Source organism: Struthio camelus, chromosome 1, assembly GCF_040807025.1.
Source record: "Struthio camelus isolate bStrCam1 chromosome 1, bStrCam1.hap1, whole genome shotgun sequence".
NCBI classification, from domain to species: Eukaryota; Metazoa; Chordata; class Aves; order Struthioniformes; family Struthionidae; genus Struthio; species Struthio camelus.
The window spans coordinates 56143233-56164134 of NC_090942.1; the positions used below are offsets into that span (position 1 = coordinate 56143233).

Below are 20902 nucleotides of genomic sequence, written 5' to 3' on the forward strand. Positions count from 1 at the left end.
CATTCCAAAAAGCTGATGCCTCGATGGCTTACATCTGAAAAAAAACAAAGTAAAAAGAATATGTAAGAGGTCAGGGAATTGTTATTGTAATTACTAGGATCCTACTTCAGTGTGCAAAACCTGACACAGAAAAATTACCCCAACAGCAGCTAATTCCCTCTTGAGTTTAATTACAAGATCGTTTAATCAATTTCATACAAAGTGTTTCTGTGTCAAGGTAATAATTCTGATGATAGTATTACTGCCATCAAGGGGGAACTTACTGCCTTCATAGTAAATTGTTAATAGTTTTGTTATAATTAATAGAGAAGAATTAAGGTTTCTAACAGCCTAGATAGTTAGACGCTCTCCTAATTGCTGTTGGCTAGAAAGGTTGTTTGACTTCTGCCGCACCAGGCATCCGGGAGTTTGTCTGCTGAAAAGCGAGGAAGCACATCTAACACTACGGTCACTGTGACGAATGCGCTTCAGCTGGACTAAGAAATTATTTGCTCTTGCTCCCTGGCAATTTATCAGCCGCGTCACTGTGCCTTTAGCTGCTTCATATGCTGCTGTAAGATTCAGTGCAGGTAACATAACCGAGATGCTGTGCCACGCACTACCCCCAAGGTATTGTGACGCCCTTCGTATAATTTCCTAACAAATATTTAGAAAAAGGAGCTTAGAGATGAGACAGGGAGATGGTCTCATCTGCTCTGACTTCTGCACCCTGGCTCTCAGCCGCCTGCTGCTCAGGTAGACGCCTTCAAGGAGTCTGCTTTTTCAAAGGCTCCAGGGCAGGCCTGAAAATTACCCAGCACATTTTTACAACGGTCCTCTGGTAGAAGCAGCATGAGCTCTCCCAGGGCACAGGGACGTCTCTCAGGTGCTGCTTGCACCTTCCTCCCCCTCAGTCGCGAGAAGGGAAGCAGCACCCTGGGCCCTTCCCTCAGCAAACACCTAAGCAAGCAACCGGGAGAGACCTGTGAAAGCTGAGCCGCAGCTTCCCTTGTCTGACAGCCAGAGTAACACAATCATAAACCCAGGGAATGGGAGAGCCTGAGGTTTAAACTCTCATGAAACAGCAAAACTAATTCCCACTAACCAGCATCCCACAGAGACTCTAACACAGGAAACGCAGGTGCCTGTAGAGGGAAGGGAGGCGGGGGAATGCCCGTGGTGCTGAGCCAACGTGTCCAAACTGTCCCTCAGACAACTCCTGCGCACCAGCTCTGAACACCCAGGTGGTCGCAAGTCTCAGGCTGGACAGGACCATTTCAGAAAGCTGGGCCCTGACCCAGCATTTGAACACATAGGGTGATATTTTTTTTCCTTCCGTTTTTGTGAGGCTAAAGGATTTTCCTTCCTCAGCTGAGATCCTGGGGACTAACCCATTCCCAGCACCCTGGAGGCAGGAGAAACCAGGCAGCCCTGTCCCAGGTTCAGCCTCAAGTCCTGCATGGGATTAGTGTGAACCAGTATTGGGAACAGCCCTTCCTCCCTCCCACTCCCTCCACGGGTTTGGAGGAGGAGGAGGAGGAAGGAGCCAGCATCCTGCAGATGTAGGAGCCCTGCAGGGGCTTGAATACACCTGTACCTCTCTGTTCTGGGGACCTGTCTGGTGCCTGTGTGACAAAACTGGTGAGAAAATAAGAATCACCTGCAATGCTGTCACACTGCTTATCAGTTTAAGGCATAGCCTCATGATTGCAGAAAAGGGGACACTGATGTGTTTGTGAGTACCAGAGAAGTAATAAGGACAGTACAGCCAGCAGACCCTAGATGAGTTATTAGACCTGGAATTGGGATGATAATTCCAAACGTTGCGCAAGCTGCAACGTTCCCATTTTAATATGCTCTGTAGCCAAAAGCTAAGACGTGCAACCAGCTTAAAAGAGCTCCAGTGGGAAATGGCTGAATTTTTAACAGCAATGTGTAACTTCCCACTTAAAACATCCTTGGTATCTAAATGTGATGCCAGTCTTCCAATAAAGGCTCCAGGGGAGACCTGGCGACCTCCAGGGCTGCAAGCCCAGAGGCTGCACTGACCAGATGAGTAGGCTCTGAAAAGAAAGGAGAGAATCAGTGGGCTCCGTAGAAATATGGCCTACTTGGGAAGAGTCATGAAGGGTCAACAAGCAGGTGAGTACTACTCAGATAATCTAAACTCTCTGAATGGCTGAAAAGTTTTGAAAAAAGCCCTTCACCAAAGTCCTTCAAGGAAACTGTGCAGCTGCAGGATAAGAGAGGTCTATCATGAATGAATGATTGGCTAAAAAATAGGAAACAGACGGTGAGGGTAAATGGAGGGAGGTCAGTGACGGAGCTTGGCTGGGATCTGTGCTGTTTAACATGGCTGTAAGTGACCTTGGAAAGAGAGCAAGGAGGTTATAAAGTTGGCTGATGATGTGAAATTATTTACCGTAGTGAGGAGGTTGAAAAGCTGTGAAGAGTTGCAGAAAGACCTTACACACTGAGTGACTGAGTGGCAACAAAAAAAAAAAAAGTCAGAGGAAATTCAGTGTATTTATACATAAAGTGATGCTGAGAGGGGAAAACACTCCTCACTATACATACAAAAGGACAGGCGGTCACCTGATCGCTATCACTCAGCAGCAAGACCCTGGGGATTTGATAGAGAATTCTGTGAAATTATCAGCAGTAGTCAAAAAATAAAATCCAGGATTAGGAATCATTGTGAAAGGAGTAGGAAACGAAACACAGAACATCCAAACATGCCATTATATACCTGCGTGATCTGCCTACATCTGAAACTGGAACGGCGTCAGTGAAGGCCAACAGTAATAATCAGTGGTCTGAAAGGGCTTTGATAGGAGGAACGGGTGAGTAGGCCTGGCCTACAATTCATGAGCAGACGAGAAGGTGGGCAGAGGCCACACGTGCGCTCCCTGCCTTAATTCCAGCAACTAGGCTGGTGGGAGCCGGATGCAAAACAAGGGGAGGTGGCTCTTCCCACAGCAGGGAGCAGACCTGTCGCACTCCTTGCCAAGGCATACTGTGGATGCAAAAATATTGCTGGGGGTCAAGACGAGTCTGGACAGGCATCTGGAAGAGTCCTGCGTTGGGGGTTACCGAAACACAGGAAATCATCAGAATACCATGAGTAGCTGGTAGCACACTCAGGGGAAGTACCATATGGGCTTGTCCTCTTCTTCCTCTTCCCTGGGCATCCTCTTATGGCCACTGTTTTGGTTAGTTTGGATTTGTACCCCCCCCCCCTTCTCCCACAAACGATGCAGCTGTTTCTCACATTTGGGGAAATTGCAAGGGGCAGCACACCAGAGTGGGCCTCAGGCTGGGGAACCCACCTTCCTGATGCTGCTGCCTCCCCACAGCCTGGAAATAGGATACTGGGCAGACAGACCCTGGGTCCCTACTGTTCTTATGTTCAGTCAAATTTGCTCAAAAAAGGTGACTATTAGTTTTGCAACAGCAGGCTTTATGGCTGGTCACACATCATCCGCCACATTAGTTTGATCAAGTATCTGCTGCAGAAAAGCCCGCACAAAAGCAGGAGAAGGGCGTAAACTCATGCTCGTGTAGCTAGTTTGATAGCAACGCAGTCACGTGCCAGCCTTGATCCGGGTCAGGTGCGTACCAGGGCCGCCGCAGCTCGGGGCGGCGCTGCGGGGAGACCGCAGGAGGCACACGACGAAGGTGTGGGGGGGACGAGGTCGCCCTCGTGCCGGGGAGCTGCCGCGTGGAGACCTCTGCGTCTCCGAGGTCTCCTGTCTTCTAAGGGAGGGCGGAAACCCCTCGCTGTGGGCTCACAGCACCGCGTTGTGCCCGAGCAGGTCACTGGGAGGGAGGCCCAGCAGCACCAGGGCCCCACAGGGAAAGCCGCAGCCGTCTCCCTGCGGGCCACCGCCACGGAGGCTGGCGAGCCACGGGGCACAGCAGGGGACAACTCTGCGGCCACTTAGCAGCAGGAAGTCCACGTCGCCCGAGTCCGTACAAGGCTCTTCCTTTCCACGGATTCCTTTTCTGGGCAGTCTGCTTTTAAACCGAGCGACTTCTCCCACAAAAGCATTAAAATAAAATCTTTTCCTAGAGAAACGGGAGGCGTCAGAGCAATTTTGGCAACGTACTTCTAACTGTTGTGAAATCCTTGAGGCCAGCTCGGAAAGACCGCATTACAAATCAAGCAGACGGGGCTGTTTTCTTGGGTTGGTTTTTAAGAAGTTTCATCGAGTTATCCTTTATGACGTTTGACGGGTGAAGTTCACCAACGGCTCTCGCCGGCTCAAGGAGGAAACCGCGGGTCGCGGGAAGCCCAGCTCGCCTCGCCCCCCGCCCGAGACGGGCAAGGTGCCGCCGCCGCCCCGGCAGAGACCGTTGGTGGCGGCCCGGGGGCGGGGCGGGGCTATGACGGCCGCTGAGGCCCCACTGGCTCCTCTCTCTTTGGGACGGGCAGCTCGGGAGGGTCGGGCAGATCATGGCACCCGGGCATCCCGCGAAGTAAGCGGGTCACCCGGGGACGACCTGTACCCGCGCAAAAATTCCTCTCACATTAGCAGTGAGGACCCGGGCGTCACCCCGGGTCGTTATTTTCCTTACTCATAAGTTTAAGGCATAACGCTCCCCTCCCCGCCCCGCCGTGGCAGCCCTGCGCGCCAGCTCCACAGGTCACGGCGACCAGACCGCTGCGCCGTCCCGCAGAGGGATAGCGGTGTCTCCGCCGCCCCGATCTTTCTGCCCGGTGCGGGCCCCTCTCCGCGCCGTTTAAACGCGGCAGCGGACCGGACCGGTACGGGACGTGCGGGCGGCCGTATGTAAATGAGGGACCGGGGCGCCGCTGGGGGTTCTGGGTCCGCCGGGCTCGCGCGCGCCCTTCTCTCCCCCGCCCCTGTCGCGCACTCAGGCGGAGCCCGGAGGGGGCGGGGAGGGGGCACGCGCTTACTTCTGGTGGGCGGGGCGAGGAACGGAAGCCGCTTGATGTCACGTCCGGGTCTCGCTCGCTGCGTCTTATCTCTGGGCCCGGCGACAAGATGGCGGACCTCTCCCTGGACGAGCTCATACGGAAACGCGGCGTGACCGTGAAAGGGAGGTAGGTGGCCGGCAGGGCAGCGCCCGAGGCCGAGCTTCCCCCGGCGGCTCCTTCGTCCTCCCCCCTAGTCTTTCCGCTTTGGGGGGGCGGGGGCCGCGGGCCGCAGCCTGCCTCAGCGCGGCCCGGCCCCTTTCCGTGCACTCGCCTCTCCATTGGCTTAGGCGGCGGCCCGTGGGGCGTCGTTTTGGGCACTGATTGGTGGGGCGGGCCGTCGCTCACCGACGGGACGGGGCGGGGGGGGGTCGCCGCTCCCCCGGCGCTGCCCCCGGCGCGGGGTCTCCTTCCCGTACCGAGCCCTTTCCCTCGCTGCCGAGGCTCCTGGCGCAGCCGGCCCTTCCTCCGGTGCCTCCGACCTCCTCTCCGCCCGTGAACCCGCTTGCGCTCCCCAAGGCGGGGGTCGCGCCGCCTCGGGCCTGCAGCGGCCGCTGGGCTGCGGGGCCCGGGGGGGAAGGAGGCGCCGGGGCCGGCGGACGGGGGCCGCTGAGGAGCGCCGCGGCGCATTGCGGGACGGCCGCGGGAGGGGTCGGAGCGCCACGGGGCGCCCTGAGGGTAGCTGCGGTGGGCGGCCGGGGCACAGCGCAGGCACAGCTTCGTCGGCGTTGATGCCGGCCCCTTGGAAACTGCCGCCTCTGTGGCACGGCTGGCCGTGCCCTGGCGGACCGTGTGGAGCGGGATACATGGGAGCAACGAGATTAGGCTCGGGCTTTGTATGGCGGGCGTCTCCGTACGTATGGCCGTTCGCTCCTTAGTGTAGCTGTTGGCAGGTTCTCGTTCGGCGTCCCCTGTGATAGCTTTTCATCCTCCCCTTTGCTTTAGTCTCTTGATGCTTTTCGCGATGCTGTCCACGGATTTCTCTGCTCTGCGTTAGCCAAGTTTGCCTCTGTTTTGGTGCTCTCTGGCCACTGAGGAATCTTGGGCTTGAACTGTGAATATGAGCGCTTCCGTGTCTAGAACAGTATTTTGAAAGTTCTCTGCTAACAGGTAGTAACTGAAAGATTCAAACACACCTCTGAATCGTAGCCTAGACAAGGCCTTGGCTTTGTGCTTTCATTCATGTTATGCTGCGTGTTTGGAACAGTCTTGCACTGCTTAATATGCCAAGCACCACCTCCTCCTCTTTTTCAAATCCCTCCTTAACTCTCATTTCTTCCAGGAATCCTTCCAGCTTTTATCTGCTGAGCAATAATCTCTCAGCAGCACTATTAGAATGTTTCTGCCTTGTGTTTCTCTTGTTTGGCATCTTTAGCTCATATTATAAGATTTCTGAGGTAGCTAACGTGCCTTTCTGAATGCCGGACAAGCCAAATAGACTTTTATCTTTGCATACATGCTCTTTAGTAGTCCAAGGGAAATGGTAACAGGAAAGTATTCAGCTATAAAATGTGCTAACACACAAGCTCTTATAATGTGCCATGGATAAGTCAGTTAGAACTTGCAGTAACGGAAAGTGAATTTTATGGAATTATGATGTTTGAGATTCCCTTGTGTTTCAGGTATCGTGGCACAAAATGGGCACATAATGCCTAAAGCAGTTTGTGTTGTTTGTTTTAAGATAAGCAAAAAAAAAAATTCTTTATGAAGATAAACTCTTCTTCAGAGGCGGTGTAATCTTCTGTACAGTTTCCTAACTGATTTCATTGATAGGCATCCTAACTGTTCTAATTAAGTCTGGCTTAAATGCTAGTATGTATATTCCTGGTTTACTTTGACTTCTCTTTTATGCTTATTAAAAGGAATCACTCATCAATCTTTCTACAGCACTCTAACCAAATGCTTGCAGCATTTTAAGATAACAGGCCTTAAAATTACAAGGGAAGCTTTTGTTTTGTGGCTATTGCTTTGCAAGTACTGTTCCTCTTTCATATACTTTTGGATATATTTTAACAAATGGACTTAATATTTTTGTCTCTTAATTGGCATGCTCTGTCTGAATGAGATCAGCCATAGGATTTTTAGCTAGCTGACAAAATGGGACTCCAGGCCTACTTTTCCATTTGTCTTTCATTCTTGCTGCATCCAGACACAGAGGATGATGCAAAGTCTTTTCCATCTCTTTTCCACTATTTTTCCACAGACCTCTTCACTGTAAATACATGACTGTAAGTAGAATGCTAAAACTGTAGTGTTAGATAAATCAGGAAGTACTGATACAAAGCTATATGGAGAAGTTGACTTGTGGTGGTGTTTGAATTTGTGATGTTAGTCTTTTAAGTGTTACAACAAATTCTAAAATTCAATAAAATATCTAGGTTTTATAATACTGTGCAGTACTTTTAACAAAGCATATAAACACTGTAGTGCTCTAGCTTTTTTTTTTTTGAATAAAAAAGCCAATGGTGAGAATGTTTTTCAGGACCTTAACTTTAAAATTTCTCCTGCAACTTTGTCATCTTCTTCCAAAAAGAAAACCCAATGAAAAAATCCAAAACTTAAAAATACTAGGAAGAGAAGGTGTATTAAAAATGCAGACAATTCAGCTTATTCCTTTTAGGGGAAGCTTTGAAAAAAGTAAATCAAATCTGTAATGAGAAGCTAGCTTCAGCTTTCACTACAGAATAGGCTACTTCTTAATAACATCTCCATCTGAATGTAAGAAAAACTCTTTACCGTGAGGGTGATTGAACACTGGAACAGGTTGCCTAGAGAGGTTGTGGAGTCTCCATCCTTGGAGGTATTCAAATCCCAGCAGAGCACAGTCCTGGACAACCTGCTCTAGGTGACCCTGCTTGAGTAGGGTGGTTAGACCAGATTCTCACCGGAGCTCCCTGCCAACCCCGGCTACTCTGTGATCTGTGTACAAGTACAAACGCCATTCTCGGTCTGAGACTGACGTTCTCTGACTGTTATCCTTCTGTACTGAGTATTGCAATGGTGATGTGCTTTAAAAGGTAAGCCAGCGAGTGCAGCAGTGGTAGTTGTGGATTAGGTGAGAAGCAGTGATGTTAGCAAGTGATTTGACTAGCATGTAACTGTGCTGGCAGTTAATCGGTTTTGGAGTTGGTGGCCTTCAGCTGAGATTTGTACTGGTGCTTGTGCAGCCTAAAATCAAAGCCTCCCGCACTTCTGAAAATCTGAACTTGTTGTCCAGAATTCTTCGAAATCACATGTAGTTTCATGTTTTCTTTGTACCAGGACATATTGTGTTACAAAAGATGTTTTAGAGGACCTGGTCAATCCTAAACCTGGATCATCTGTTTCTGTTTCTCTTTGTGTTCAGAGGGCTCCCTGAAGTACCTAAGTTCTTGATAAATTTCATTTGGGTGTGGGATGGATTTAGCACAGCTCAAGTCAAGCCTTGGGCTCATAAATATGACCTTAAGGACCAATTTTAGAAATCAGTTCTTTATATTTTACTTTGTAAGTAAATAGCTAATGTAAAACAGCTTAGGTTCTCTACTGTTTTTTGGACGTCTAACCTGGATAGGGTTGTGTGTAGTAATAGTGACTTCAGATACTTTTACTGATATTAAATCTTTTCTTACAACGTCTGAAACTCTCTTTCTAGGCTTAACACAAGGCCAGTGTTTGGAGGTGTAAGATCTCGCATTGGGATCCAGCAAAATCTTCTCAGTAGATCCTCACCAGCTGTCAGCTTCCAGCGGACATTTGATGCCCGGCAGAAGATTGGCCTCACTGATGCCCGACACAAACTGGGAGTTAAGGATGCCCGTGAAAAACTGGTTCAGAAGGACGCTCGTTTCAAAATCAAAGGGAAAGTGCAGGATGCTCGAGAGATGCTGAATTCCCGTAAGCAGCAAAGTATTGCTGCTGAAAAGGTGACCAAAGTGGTGGATGCCAGAGAGAAGATAAGCTTAAAAAGGAGCACTCCTGCTGCTGCTGCTGCTATCAGCCCAGCTATGGGGACAGTAAATCCAGCCATGAAAATCACCAAAACTATCCAAGTAGGTCAAGCAAGCCACCTCTAAGCCCCTTAGTTATTCTACTGCAGTCCAGTGGAAGTGATAATACTTACAATGAATGTGTCACAAGATTGCAATAGAAGCCATGGAGATGCGGTTGAACCTAGTCTGTAGGGCAAGGTTTAGAGTCCTCGATTTTCAGCGTCCTTCAGCTCTTTGAGGCTTTTTTGTAGAAGCCAAGCTTTCGTTTAAAGAAAAGAACTTTGGGCCCGATAAATGACTAAAGCAGCATAATGTTCTCAGTGCTAAAGTAATTATCTGAAAGTGTTAAACGTAAAATCTTTCTTTCTCCCAGCTAAAACCTAAGGAAATGCTTTTGTTGTTTTGGGGGGATTTTTGTCATTCTAATACCATTGCATGAGTGTGTTTTGGATTGTCCTGTCTAGATAACTGGTTTATTTCCAGTTTAGAATATGCAACTATTGGTATCTTGTAGCAGATCTAAAGCTTTTCTTTTTAATACAACTTCTGTGTTTATACCCTCCCCCTTTTCAGGGAATTGCCTGATTATTTGACCCGTTCCTCCTGAGGCTCAAGCTTTATTCTGGTTTCAATATCATCAGTTGATTATCCTGACCTGCTGATTTTCTTCATCAGTTTTCAAATTTCATGCTGTTGTGTGCACAGTGACTTGACTCTTAGCTGACTTCTCGAGTAACAACTGCTACTGAGTGTGTGTGCGCGTTAGGTACAGAGAGTAGAGCTAGAAGAGAAGTTTTCAGATTGTCGGGATTGTTTTTTGAGGAGTGGCTTTGTTCCTCACCTCTTCGAGTATGTGACAAGCATGTAACTAGTTCCTAACCTACTGCTTTCACTTCTTCTTCCCAAAGATTTAACAATATGTTTGTACATACCCAGAAAAATATCTAGTCCCCGTCAGTTTGAAAGTCTACATCAGTCTTTCTGCTCAGCTCTGGGTTTTGCTTAAGAGCATGTTTCTTCCTTAAATTAGCCTAGAAAGTAACCTGTTACCTCTTCAGGTTTCCTGCCAGGTAGGAAGTGAAAGAATGGCCTAAGAAAGGGAATCTGAGTCTCTTGTGACCGTTAGGAGGGCAAATCGCAGAGCAAAGGAGCGGTCTGTGCAGTAGTTTCTAACTAGTAGGGTAATTAGTACTCATACTATCCTTTACAGCCAAATCAAAGTGACATCAGCCATTAGGAGCTGAACATTTGCTACACAATTACTAGGAGTTAATATAGTTTCTAGAGACTTGATCCAGCAGCAGTTCACTCTGACTTTTTTTTTTTTTTTTACTATGACTTAATTTGACCTACAGTACTTTCTGATTGTTAGGCAACATATTGCAATAAAAAAATACAGAATGATTATATTATTATATCACTATAGGGGGACTCAAACTGTGGACACAATTGTGATTTTTTTTTTCCCTCCAAGATTTTTATTGAAATTCCAAACTTCTCATGGCCCTCTTCCAGTTTTTCTTCTTCTCTGCCCCCAAATATAGGAGCAGAATCAAACTGAAGTATCTTGATCTAAGATACAGCATAGAGCTCTAATGTCCTGGACTGTGGTCTTGTGCTCTTACAAAGGAAGGAAAAATATCTCTGAGACCAAATAAATTCTATAGCTCTGCTGGTGTTTCAGTAGGAGAGGCATCATTGTTCCTGAATTAATTAGCAATTTGAAGCATGAGGGTGCTATGGTGTAAGTAATGGTCCTCTAGAGAAAACACAGACATGAAGTTCTGACTGTTTGTATGAAGCATTTTTGTAAGAAAGCGTACAGTCTTTTTGGTGATGGACAGACAACTAGCTTTTTCAAAAACTGAAAGGGCCTTTTTGAAGGAGTTGCTGAATGGTTAATTTTGGTTGCTCATTAGTGAAACTGAATTCCTTGACTTCTGTTGTTGTTTCCTTGTTTCACAGGGTAATAGACCAGACAGGAGGGCCAGCTGCACTACCCAATGCACCATTTTATCCCAGTACGGTTTATCCCAGGTCTAGGGTAAAGGAACAGTATATGTTTCTCACTTAAAATAGAACCGTACAACTAAATTGCATTGTGTCCCACTTGTTGAGTTTGATGGAAATGGGTATCCTCTCTGGTTCCCTGTGGCATGAAAGATGAGAAGCTTGCTTACTGATTTATACCATTGACAGTTTCATATTTGTAGAAATGTAAATCTAATCAGTGCTGGCAGGGCTAGAGTTAAGTCCGCTTTCAACTAATCTTGGACTAAGACTCAAGTAGTTTGAATCTGAATTTCTCTGCTTAGCCTTAGATTTTAATTTCTTTGATTAAGTGCAAGCATCTCATCCTGAACATATTACAAGAGACATAGATGTTAGCATACTGTATTATATGGTTTGAAGAGCAGGAGAGTGAATTTCATTTAAGTGATCTCTGAGTAGGAAATAAGAGCTCCTGTTTTCTGAAATGGGGAGAGCTGGTGGACTGTAGTGTTTAATGCTTTGGTTCTTTCCCTCTAACTGCAGCAGAAAGCTCCAGTTCCTGGACACTCTCATCCAGCAGGAATGAGGATCAATGTGGTGAACAACCATACTCACAAACAGGTGCGTGCCATTAACAACAGGACCAGTTACCCAGTCTGTGCCCTTTTTGGGGGTAGAGGGAGTATGGCATGGGGACGTGTGGTGTCCACAAATATTGGCAGGTACAAAAGGAAGTTAAAGGAGGAAAGAAGAAAATTTGGAAGTTACCTAACAACTTGGCACTTTATTCATGTGTGGAAGATATTTTCATGGTTGATAAGGTTTTTCTTTAGCCTAACTGAACTTGACTCCTCATGTGTTACACGAATGCAAAGTAGGTATTTCCAGTTCTTGTCTGCAGGAGTTAACTGTTCTTTCTAGCAACTGCAACCTTTTGCCCTAAGCTCTTTCCATAAATTCTTTGGTGATGCTACATCAGGTAGAGTTGTTGGTCTTTTTGATTCAACCTCTTGCCTGCCTCTTCAGAGCCTGGATACGATTCTGCGTTGTCAAATGTGCTATGGTGAGGTGGGAGAAGGTATTACCTTCCTGTGAAACCCAGCTTTTGTGTCCCTACTGGAAACATCATGTTGACTGATCTTAACTGGTGTTTTGATGTTGCATCAAAATTGCCACATCCTTTATCAAGCAGATTATCTGTGAAGGGATGAGGACAACCCTTGAGTTTTTGCTGTCTCTTCAGGATCAACTTTAAAAGCTGTTGTCCCAGCCAAGCATTCGGCTCTCTTACCATGTTGGGTTCTTTCGGAGAAGAAATATACAACATATAAAATATGTGGGTTTTTTATGCATACGTATGTTTGTGTGTGTATATATGCATATAAAATATAATATGAAATATTGGAAAACTGACCTCCATAATAATCATATTTTGTTTATCTTTTGCCTTGATTACAGTAACTTTAGCTTCTTGGGTGTTCTACATTCACCTGTCACCCTCATTTATCCATGATGCTGTCACTTAAGGCAGCGTTATTGTTCCGACCTCATCGTTATAAGACTTGGATCCATTTCACTTTGTCTCAGACTTAAGTCCCTGGTTTTGATGGTTGGCATTTTTCATAATTCTTTTTTCTACAGGGTTCTGCTCTGTGCCTATCATCCCTGATACTTTTTTAATTGATAACATCTTCATGCTTGGAATAACCTTTCTGTTTGTGAACCAGAATCTTCCTGACCATGAAAGCCTTCTTATTTTGCAAGCTGTTGTTGCTAATTCCTCCATTTTCTGAATCTTTCTTCATCTTGCTGCTGAATTAATGGGAAACGCTTTGAGTTGTGACTTCTTATGTTCTGGGCAGTGCCATATGTGTATATGCTTTTTCTAAGAAACATTATCACTTAGTCTGTGAAAAAATGTTAGTGTAGGAGTTAACCTCAGTATTTTGAGGCAAGGCTATGAGCATTTAAGTGGAACTGGGAAATGAATTATTCAGCAAACCTCCTAGTGCAATGTTTTCTAGTGCCAGACGGACATGTGCTGTGCTGAAGAAAGCAGGCTATTCAAAAGGAACATTGGGTTCAGATGTATTTGGCAGCCATCTGCTTACTTTAAGCCTATGCATTTGATTTTTTTTTTTAAACTTTAAAGCTAGCAGGGTGCTAAAAAGGAAGGCATTGAGGCTTTATTGCGTTAATGTGGTCTCATGAGTCCTGATGTGATCTAGGGTTTAAAGAGAAACCTGTATGTGGTTTCCCTACACCTAGGGAATAGCTTTGCTGTGATATTCTTGGAAAAGAAGTTTGAGGGGTCTTAGGCTGACATTTTGAAATGGACTTGCCTGCATTCAGCTGTCTGTCACCAAGCTGTGAGGACAGAAGTCCAAAGTAGTAATGTTCGTTAGGTAATGTGACTGAAAGTGTTTTGGAGAAGGCTAAAGGCAGGAGAGAATGGCTTATTTTGGGAATGATGCCTGTATTAAATCCACCTACTTGTAAACCATTGCCTTGCTTTTCTTTAGGGGCTATATGATGTGGAAGATGATGATGAAAGTGTCTCTCCCCTTCCTAGCAAACAGATGAAAATCACCACCGCAAACAGTTTCCTGCACAACGCGGTAAGGGATTATCTGAACGGTCCCCACCACGCCATGCTCACATTGGGTGGACACACAGGCTGCAGCTTTAAAGGGCTTATGTTCTTTTAAAGTATGTAAACGATAATTTCCCCTGGAATGTTTGCTCTCTACCTCACCCTTCCCTTTGTGCCAATGCTTCTAGCGTTATTTTGGGGATAGAGTCCCTTGTAGGCTAACTGTGGCTTTGTAGGCCTTTTGCAGCCAGAACGTGTGCTTTCTCCTTTGCTGGCAGGTTACTGCATGTTAGCTGTTGACTTCCTTCTCCTTTTTGGGAAAGTTCTTTGAATCTATCTCATTATTGTTTGAGCAGGCAAAGCAAGGGAAGCTTTCTGCTGCTCCTAGAGACTGGACATCAAAGCAGGAAATCTCTTGCCATGCAAAATCTTAGTTGGCAGCTTGTTGGGGAGTACTGATGCTCTCGAAGATGGAAGTTCAACACAGACAAATGCGAGGTCCTGCACTTGGAATGGGATAAACCTCTGCAACATAAGCTGAGGATTGACTGGCTAGAAAGCAATCTTGCAGCAAAGGACCTGCTGGATGATATACTAAGAATGAATCAGCATTGCATCCTTGCAGCAAGGAAGGCTAACTGCGTATTGGGCTATATTAGTAAGAACATAGCCACCAAGTCAAGGGGGATAATTATCGCTCTTTATCTGGCATTTGTGAGACTTGACTTGGAGTGCTGTGCCCGCTTTGGGGCTCCACAGTACAAGACAGACACTGACAAACTACAGCGAGTCTAGCAAAGGGCTGCTAGTGTGGTTAGGGGTCTGCAGCATATGAGTACAAGAGGAGACTGAAAGCAGGGTTTGCTCAGGCCAGAGGAGAGAAGGGTATAGTGAGATCTGGCTCCTGTCTTTTGCTGCCTAAAAGGTGGTTACAGACAAGAAAGAAAAAAAAAAAACCCTTTTCAGAGGTGAACAGGGAAAGAACAAGAGCCAACTCGCATCTTGCAACGAAAGAAATTGTAGTTAGATGTAAGGGGCGGGAAGATTCTTATGGGTATTGGTCAGACTCTGGCACAGGGGCCCAGAGAGGTTGTGGAGTCTCTGTTCTCGAATATTCAGAGTTGGACTGAACGAGGCCCAGTCAGCCTGATGCGTCTTTCAAGCTAACCCTGCTTCAGGCAGGGGGTTGGACATGGGTTCCTCCTAAATTATTCTGTGATTCTTAGAAAGTAATTTAATGTGGCTTTTTCATCCCACCGGCAGTCTAGTGCAATGAGTATCCCGTGTTTTTTCTCGTGTGGGTATTCAGGCAAATAGAGCTCCTGGCTGTTTGTTATCCTTAAAAATGGCCTTATTTTTTTTTTGTAGGAGTAAATGTTTGTCTCCAGTGTTCACAGCAGATATCCAGCACAACTTTTATTCTTTTGGCTTTAAATTCCCCAGGTAGCTTCAACTAGAAAAGTTACTCTTTGTATGCTAGCTTAGTGTGAACAGGCATTCTTCAGAAATTCTAAGACAGCTCAGTGTTGTTATAAATGAGTGATCTTTGTGTATACTTTGTATAGTACTTGAATTTTCAGATGGAAGGTGCTTTTTCAAATTCAAATTGCACTGGTAGAGTTTAAGAAGAGTATGAAAATTAAGTGTTTGTAAAAAGCACTTTTGGTGTCTTAGGGTAAACATATGCTCAGAAGCTTCAGCTGGTTGTGGTGTGTGTGTGTGTTTTTGTTTGTTTTTTTTGTTGTTGTTGTTTTTGTTTTTCTCAAAGCTGAAAGTCTCCAGCACTGCAGTGGTTTTGACACTGGGAAGGACGTGAAAGTTCTTAATGCATGCCAGTAATGCTCTCCTGCTGTTGGTGCTTAGAAAAGAGGGCCTACTTTTGTAGGCTGCATCTCTCAGGGACGCTTTATTCTCTCTTCCTGTAGACTGGGCTGAGTGGCAATAAATTCTCTCTGTCTAAGACTGTTCCCCTGACTAAGGTGGTCCAGAATGATGCTTACACAGCTCCTCCTGCACCTCCCTCCCCAATGCGGACAAAGGCCCTGACAAACATGTCCCGGACCTTGGTGACAAAGGAGGAGCCTCCAAAAGAGCCAGCACCTGTCGAGGTGAGTCTAGGGAAATGGGACATGCTCCTTAGAGAAATCTCTGTAGAAACAGGTGAAATTGCTGTTGATTAGTGATGCGAGTAAGTCATTTCTGTCTGCCTTCCACCACTATCTCTGGGACTCTGTCAAGCTGCTTCTGGTAACTGCAGCCCATGTCCCAAAAGCTGGAAACCTATATAAGCATCCTCTTCTTCAGGGTTTATTTAGAGGCTGGGAATTCTTAGGCTCTCCATTTTGCCTTTCTGTTTTTTCTTTCCAAAACTGGAGCACGTGGTCCTGGAGGAATCCATGTTACTTGGGGGGGGGGGGGGGGCAGCAATTACTTGGACAGCCCTTTGTGGCATGCATGTTGCCAAGAGTAGTGCTTAAAACACTACTGCTAGTTCTGTTGTTTTCTGTCCCCTGCTGTTAGCAAGAAGAAAAACAGGATGCTCGCAAATTTGGCTACCTGGTGTCCACACAGGACCTCTTTGGCTATTTATGAACAGCCTGACTGGAACTGCTTTGCCAAACTGCCCAGTGCTGGGTACAGTGTGCCACCAGGTGTTCCCAAGCATACTGAGCTCGCTAGCTCTAGAGGGGCTGGAGGCACAGGGTTTGCTGGCTGGTCCTGAACGCAGCCTAGACGCTCTTGAAAGGCGGTGTAGGCATGGCTAAGTGAGTGTTGTATATGTATGCAAATTAAGTTAGTGTTGTATTTGGGAAAGGGAGAGAGGAGTTGCTTCAGAGAGAAATTAGCATGGAAAAGGGGCTCCTTTTCACCTCAGGTGAGCTGGGCTTTTGTGAACATTGATACTCGCCATTACTAGCCTTATTTTCTCTTCATATGTGTGTACAGACTTTCCCAGGTGTCCCTTCAGTCATTTTTGTCATGCTTTCTCTGCTGCGCTGTCTTGCCTGCTGTGTTTCTGACCTTCTGCACGTAATACATTGGTTTGTGTTGGCAGCTGGTGTTCAGTCCTTTGGAAGGCACAAAGATGACCGTAAACAATCTGCATCCTCGAGTCACAGAGGAAGACATTGTTGTGAGTGATGCTTACTGCTGAACTCTGGGTGACTGAAGCTTCCATCTCTCATCCTACTTTTGATAATTCACTTTTCTATGGTGGATGTACTGAAGAGGGATATGGTGTGGATTTGCTTTCCTTGGGAGGACTTTGAAAACTTTCCTAGATTTTTGGTTTTAGTCGCGTTTGTTTTTAAAAACGTGTGCTCAAAACAGTGGACAAAATCCCCTTTCGAGGCTGTATTGAGATACCTGATATCATTTAGAACAGTTCATGCCAAATGATGCTTGGTGTTCTCTGACTTATGCTCCATCCAAGTTATCTAGGCAGACTGAGAACGAAGCTGGTTTTCATGCATAGCCGTACAGAGCACTAACCTTGAACTCCTCTGCTTGAGTTGTTGACAGTATGGAGTTTTATTCCACCTGTATTACTAATACCAAGTACTTGTTTGTACCATAGTAAACATATTAAGATAAATGGCTACTGCCAGAATCTGGCACGCATTTTCTAAGCAGACTAGGTGATGTAATTAGGAAACGAAGCCTTTTCCACTCTGTCTGTCTGGTTCAAGTGATAACTCTGATATGACCACTGTCATGACTTGTTATCTGCCCTCAGGAATTATTCTGTGTGTGTGGCGCTCTGAAGCGAGCCCGGCTGGTGCACCCAGGAGTGGCTGAGGTAGTCTTTGTGAAGAAAGAAGATGCTATCACAGCGTATAAGAAATACAACAACAGATGCTTAGATGGTAAGTTGGAGGTCAAGGTTACACTTAGGATAGAGGAATCAACAGTTTTTCACCTCAGCAGAGAGCTTAAAAGCATCTCAGGGTGTTTATATATTACCAAGAGAATTACTACCAGAGGCTTTGCAGGCTTTTGTGTAACTTGTTGGATTATATGCATAGTTCATTTAAGTGGTATTCATAAATATGTTTTCCCGGGAAGAGAGCTCAGAGCTAGAAGCAGATTTCCACCGATTCCTCTGATCTGACTTCCAGATGAATTTTGTATTGTCTCTAACCTAGAAGCCAAAGCAGGATAGTCCTTAGGAAGGCACTGAATGCTTACAGAGTAACTGCACAGCACAAGTAAAACTAGTATTTATAGAGGTCTTGGGGGCCTGGCAAAGACATTCTGAATCAGACCTGTAAAACAGTATCAGCTTCTCTACAGACTTTGAACAATGCAGTTTTTGATCAGGATCTATCTGCATGTTGTCACAGGCTGAAATTAGCTGCTAACTTCTAGCTTATCTTTTACCCTTGTGAGAGGCCTGATGCAACTTTAACAAGTGTAAGTTTTCTAGCTGAAAATAGATGTTTCTTTCCCTGGATGAGTATCACCACTAATATCAGATGAGGAGCAAACAGCTCAGAATGGGAGAATCTCTGCCTGTGCTAAGGGTTGTCTACCTATATGTAACTTCAAATTTCATATTTCTCCTGAGTGTTTCAGTTACACTTCAGTTGCTTAGAAGTGCTATGATCTTGCAACAGAAGATGCATCAGCTGCTCTTTCTCCTGGTTTCCCCAGAATGTGGAGCTCTACTATTGCTTGCACTGTTGTGTGATGTTTTAGGAGCCTTGCCTGACTGTGATTCTGAGATACAGATTTTTTTTTGTTGTTGTATTTTGTTTAGGTCAACCGATGAAATGCAATCTTCATATGAATGGGAATGTCATCACCTCAGACCAGCCTATATTGCTGTAAGTGCCCACTGAGGGAAAGAACCAAAAGAGTTTGCAGGTTCTGTTTTGAGGAGAACCTATGAGGAAGGAGGAAAATATGTTGGTAAACTGTTTTCCCATTAATATCCTCTTTCTCTTCCTTTCTGGAAGCTCTCTGTGTTGAGCTGACTGCAAAATAGCTTGCTTCCATAGTGTTGGCCAGCCCTGGGGATTCAAAGCAAGTCTGCGATCAGGAAGTGTTCTTGTCTGAAAGCACATTTTAAACTGCTATGTCCAATGCTGAGAAGAGAGGATATTGAGCAGTGCAGATATTGGGTAAAATGTATTTGATAATGTGAGGTTTAATACTATTTGTGGGTTCTTTGTTTAATTCTCCAGCCGACTGAGTGATACCCCTTCAGTGAAGAAGGAAGGAGAACCACGCCGGTCAAGTGCAAGCGCCTCCTCAAATCCCCCTGCTGAGGTGGACCCTGACACCATCTTGAAGGCACTCTTCAAATCCTCAGGGGTCTCTGCCTCTGTGCAGCCCACAGAATTTAAAATCAAACTCTGAGAAGGGGGAGCAAGTGGTGGACTGGAAAACTCACTCAAGTCAGAGAATGAGAAAAGTGCAGGAGTGCAGATGTTATTTGCATTTGCCTGTCTGGAAGTTTTTTTGTTTTCTATGATCGCTACCTTACTGTACAATAGTGTTTCCTCTTGTGTGTGTATTTTCTGTTTTCATAGTTGGAGTTTTCTTCCATGATTTTTTTTCCCCAAGAGAATAACCTCCCCCTTCTGCCAGTAATATATTACCACACATATACGATGTAACTCTCCTTTACTCGAAAGCCCCTAGTGGCCATTAAAAGTGCACATAGACTCTGAGGGAAGGAGTGGCAATCTCCTTTTCTCTCCTGACCTACCTTTAAACTAAAAGGTGTATCCCTTTGATTATCAGCAGGCAAGACAACACACGGTTTCTAAAATTGCTACCTTGAGTATAAAGGTGCGGCTCCATACAGAAAGCACCGTCTTGCATCTCTGACTCATGCATTCAGTAGCATACCACTTGGGCCTGGCTGTTGGATAACTTTCTGCTCAGCAGCTGTGACACTGAGAAGATGCAAGAAAAACAGAGCTCCCCTGTGGGTATGCCAGCCAAGGGAGGCATCGGGGAGAAAGGACGTGTGTAAAGAGCAGCACCCATCGTGCAATGGGAGGGATGTTTCTAACTCTGGTAAGGGACAGAGGTGGAGAAAGACTCTGGTGCTTCTGCAGTGAATACACTTGCCCTGTATAGTCAGGCTGAGTTGCTCTCTCCCTACTTCTGAACTTAAAAAACAAGAACCAGGATTGTGTTCAGAACTAGATAAAATCCAAGTGCTTCACTCCTATTAGACAGTATTGCATCCTCCTGGTTTCTGGATAGGGACATGAAGTGCTTTCTTAGCTTCTAACTTACCCAGTCTCCCTTTATGAAAAGGAAGGAGCTGGGGCCTCTTTCAGACATGTAGGAAGCAGTCTTCTGCCCCTGAAAAATCACTTGAGGTTTAATTTAGGCAATGTTTGGCTGCTGTGCAGGCCTGCTCCCATATATGGGTGTGGAGGGTGATCACTGCACTCCGTGGCTGCAAGGAGAGGTTTGGGGGAGGTGTGTGTGGAGGGAGCAGTTAACGCTCTAGGGAATGCATCGAAGAGTTTAGATACCGGCAAGTTCCATGCAGAGCAGCAAGAACGAGTCACCTTCAGAGCGAGCATCTGCGACCAGCCACCGGCCACTAGGTGGCACTTCGACTACTTCCTTTGTTAGTGCACCATTATTGCCATGGATATTTGAAGTCCCAGTAGCTGCCTTTGTTTGTATTAGTTGAAATTGTATTATAAGAGGAAAGGTAAGAGCCACTTCCAGAATCTGGTTGGGGTTTGAACTTAATCCTTCTAGCTAGGAGAGTAACCCGATCCGTTCTGTTCGGCACTGCTGAACTTTAGTGAAGTAAACCATTGTAGGCCTGGACTCCCATTTCTTGGTCAACCTTACGTTTCTTTTGCTTTCTTGTTCTGTACAAACTCTTTGCTCTATCTAGCAGGTGCAAAGCATTCCTCTATTTCGCTATATCCCTTTTAGCCATGGAAATAACTGAGGACTTGGCAGGACTTGTTTTTTCACAGAGTACTCTCTGGTTTGGAAACTAACCATGCTGTTATTGGTAGAGTGCTTCTTGTGAACTGCAGATGTTTGTAGGGGAGGGGACTTAAGACAGCTATTGTTCCCCTTTTTTAGACTGCCCATCAAACACCTGTGTTTTAATAAGAGTCGGGGGGAGGGGGAGGAAATGTTAGGGGCTGGAGAAAATAATGTATTACCTGTTTCTGAATAAACGTTTGTTATACAGAGAGTGTTGCTGTTAAAGTGGGAGCAATTTGCGTCCACAGTTAGTTCCAATTCCATTGATGTCACAAAAAAGGGAAACAGTGGTCCTTGTTACAGACAGCCTAGTGGGTTTAAAAGATAACTCCAGAAAAAAAGAGTGGAGCTGTGAAATTAAGATATCTGTTCTTGGGGAAGCAGGATACTTTATCAACTAGATCAAAGAGTATGAAAATATGAAGACATGTATTGTGGCTGCGTATTTTTTTT

General features: G+C 45.8%; 1 protein-coding gene and 1 non-coding gene across 13 annotated transcripts; one reads left to right on the forward strand and one right to left on the reverse strand.

The window, feature by feature from the left end:
- Nucleotides 1-4425: 4425 nt before the first annotated feature.
- LOC138065863 (U12 minor spliceosomal RNA) lies at nt 4426-4574 on the reverse strand. The gene has a single exon (XR_011138909.1). It is a non-coding gene; the product is annotated as a U12 minor spliceosomal RNA (small nuclear RNA).
- A 294-nt stretch (nt 4575-4868) lies between these two features.
- On the forward strand, nt 4869-20660 carry POLDIP3 (DNA polymerase delta interacting protein 3). Of its 12 annotated transcripts, none has more exons than XM_068940342.1 (9): nt 4869-5047; nt 8553-8949; nt 11425-11502; nt 13404-13499; nt 15436-15582; nt 16530-16607; nt 17211-17340; nt 18234-18300; nt 18661-20660. In XM_068940342.1, exons 1-9 carry the CDS (start codon nt 4989-4991, stop codon nt 18833-18835), a joined length of 1227 nt encoding a protein of 408 aa, XP_068796443.1. In that variant the 5' UTR covers nt 4869-4988; the 3' UTR covers nt 18836-20660. The 12 variants fall into 12 exon arrangements, with proteins under 12 accessions (XP_068796443.1, XP_068796426.1, XP_068796468.1 ...); XM_068940325.1 differs by having other exon boundaries at nt 4893-5047; nt 15400-15582; XM_068940367.1 differs by having other exon boundaries at nt 4893-5047; nt 15454-15582.
- Nucleotides 20661-20902: the final 242 nt, after the last annotated feature.